This window comes from Diabrotica virgifera, chromosome 6, assembly GCF_917563875.1.
Source record: "Diabrotica virgifera virgifera chromosome 6, PGI_DIABVI_V3a".
Lineage (NCBI taxonomy): Eukaryota > Metazoa > Arthropoda > Insecta > Coleoptera > Chrysomelidae > Diabrotica > Diabrotica virgifera.
The window spans coordinates 179,534,019-179,537,167 of record NC_065448.1 but is presented as its reverse complement, the minus strand read 5'-3'; the positions used below and the strand labels follow the sequence as shown (position 1 = coordinate 179,537,167).

The following is a 3,149-nucleotide window of genomic DNA, read 5'->3' as shown; positions in this document are numbered from 1 at the left end:
AAGTTCGCAAGAACAGTTAATCAAAAGTGCCAGGTACCTACAGGAATGTTATAAGGACGATCTGGAGGATGCGTTTCCAACAGAATGTTTGCATTTCTCGGAACTGTTAAAAGAAACAGACATAAAATACGAAAAATGCACTTTATCAAATATGCTCTCGCACATTCGACAATACAATTTGGAAGCAGTTTTCCCCAACGTTGAAATCGCCCTAGATATATTTGTTGCTATGGCTGTCACAGTTTGTTCGGCGGAGCGCTCATTTTCTACCCTCAAACGATTAAAGACGTATTTAAGATCAACAGTGGAACAGGAGCGATTAAATGCATTGACAATTTTGACGATAGAATCTGATTTGACAACAAGCTTAGATTTTGATAATATTATAAACTCGTTTGCGGCTATGAAATCCCGGCGAAAACTAATATAATATTATTATAGTTCATATAGTTGTGAAAATAAATATTTAAATTTAAAATTCTGGTTTTATTGCTGTTTTTACCTAGCTAACCTAAGGGCGGCATTTTTTAACTGGCGTAGGGCGGAAAATTGGTAAATCCGGCACTGATGGTACAATAATACCACTATTCCACTCCGCTGGTAGCTGTTTATTTGACCATATCTTTGTTATCAATACATGTATTGTTTTCTGTAGTGCGTCTCCTCCTTCCTTCAGTAATTCCGATGCTACTTGATCCGATCCCGGTGATTTATTGTTCTTTAATTTGTCTACTGCTGTTCTAATCTCGGCTATTGTTGGTGGACTCTTTTCTCTGTTGTCTGCTTGGTCTAATGGTATATCAGGGTTCGTCTCACTCCCATCTCCTTCAAGCTTTTCCGTAAAATGTTCTGTCTATCTTCTTAGTATCTCTTGCTGTTCTGTCAATATATTACCTTCCTTATCTCTACACATCGTCGTTCTCGGTTTGAAGTCTTTTCTGCTTTTGTTCAGTTTCTGATAAAATTTTCTTGTCTCTGGTCATGACATATACAACATAAAATATTAGTCTTGTTATCACTTTTAGAGCAAAATTTACACCGTGCTCGTTTAGCAGGTGGAGTGGGATTGTCTATAGACGGTTTACTAAAATTTCCATCTTGTCTACTCGTTTCTGCCCGTGTCCTTTTTACCAATTCTTGTGAGTCTCTAGTTCTTGGTAAATTTTTCCTAGAAAGGATAAGTGGTCTCACCAGTGTTTTTCCCAATTCCTCAAGAAAAATTCGCCGTTTTGTCAATTTATTTGTATTCCATTGAGGATTTATTGATGTCCATAAAATGAACGCGTTGTAGGCAGAAATGTCCAGCATATTATAAAAAACAATCATAGGCCAGCGATTTGTCTTGCTCTTACATGTGTATGTACCAACAAGCTGATCTAGAGTATCCACTGCTCCCTTAGTCGAATTATAATCTAAAATAATTTGGGGCTTTTTGTCATTTCTGTCACTAATATCCTTTCCATGATGCAAAGTACTCATAAGAACAACGTTTTTGTTCTTTTTAGGAATATAGTTGACAACAGTGGTATCTTGCGTGAAGTAAAACGACGAACTATGAACTTCTTTATTCGCTATTTGTGTTGGAAGCTCTGGTTTATTTTTTCTTATGGTACCCAGCATTGTAATTTTTCTTTTTAGAAGAAACTGTCCTAAATTGTAAGATGTAAAAAAGTTATCACAAGTAATATTATGGCCCTTCAAATCACTGCTCAAGTCGCACACCACACGCATTCCCTGATTTCGTTCTGGCGCAGCACCTGCTTCCTTTCCTGTGTATATCTGCAATTTCAGAGCATAAGAAGTGTTACTGCCACATAAAACCAAAATTTTGATGCCATATTTCGCTGGCTTGCTTGGAATGTACTGTTTAAAGGGATAGCGGCCTCTAAAAGCAACTAATTGCTCGTCGATGGTAGTAACATTTTCATCAGGATTAAAAAATTTTGGTAGATTTTCTACCCATTTTTCCCCAATTTCACGTATTGCAGCTAGTTTATCAGAACGTCTCCTAGCCTGTCTAGTAGTCTTATTATCAAAACGTATTACCTGAGAAATTTTTGTAAATACTTCTAGGGACATTGTTGCTCGAAATATACTACGACCCGTTTCTTCATTCCACAAACTTTTCGTTGCTTCACCATGGGACTTATAAAATCCAGCTAACAACAAAAGACCAATGTATGCTTGAAAAACAATTTTATCCAAGTCTTTCCAGTCGGTTCCAAAAACGCGTTGTCCTTCCAAGTTGGCCATATTAATAATTTGGTTTGCAACTATGTCAGAAAAGAGCACGTCAAATGAATTTTGAATATCGAAAATTCGTGCACATGCGTGCCTTGTAACTCCTGGAGTATTATTTATAACATTGGATGTAGAAAAACGACCGCATTGATCAGGCGGATCGAGCGACCACTGTATATTACCATCTTTGGAAGGAACTGTTACAGAAAGTACTACAGGATGTTGTACGTACCTATAATGGAATAACAGAATCATCACTACTATCTTCCTCACTCTCACTACTTGTGTGGTTTTCTGTTTCTGATACAGATTCATCACTCTCTGACGCGTTCGCGAGCTCGCGAAGCTCATTCTCGGTTAGCGCTCTTCGATGCGACATTATCAACATGAAAAGATAGACTGAAATGAAAAATAATGAAATACATAATAACTGAATGGGCTTGGCCTGTGGCTTTGCATATCACTCCTACCACTTGTCTATCACGCCCACATTCTTCTACGTGACGTGCCCTTCAACCTGACAGGGCCCAGCTTGTGCTCGAAATGGACACACTATCCCGGAATGCACCCTGAAACAGTTCCGCTGTCCCACATGCGGTGAAGAACATCGTTCTTCAGCATGCACAAAACAAACCTCACCCAAATGTCCTAACTGTGACGGACTTCATGCGGCTTACTCGCCAAAGTGTCCGTTACGGAAAGAGGCCCCTCCCACTCTCCAAGAAACTCAGCCCATTACTACCCAAAAAAGAATCCCACCTTACACTTTCACCTCCGATATGCAAACCACGCTTGAATTCATTTCCCTACTAATGGTAAACGTCCTCCCAGACCGAAGACAGTCGGTACTGGACTGCGCCAACAACCTCACCTGCTCTATGTTTGGACACACGAGCACTATCGTGGCC

General features: G+C 39.3%; 1 protein-coding gene across 1 annotated transcript; it reads right to left on the bottom strand.

The window, feature by feature from the left end:
• Window positions 1–1,287: 1,287 nt before the first annotated feature.
• On the bottom strand, window positions 1,288–2,253 carry LOC126886251 (piggyBac transposable element-derived protein 4-like; the record flags this gene model as incomplete). The annotated part of the gene is made up of 2 exons (XM_050653116.1): window positions 2,047–2,253; window positions 1,288–1,932 (listed from the first exon to the last, which is right to left on the bottom strand). Coding segments are annotated over exons 1-2 (852 nt in total), but the record flags the coding sequence as incomplete, so codon positions are not given.
• Window positions 2,254–3,149: the final 896 nt, after the last annotated feature.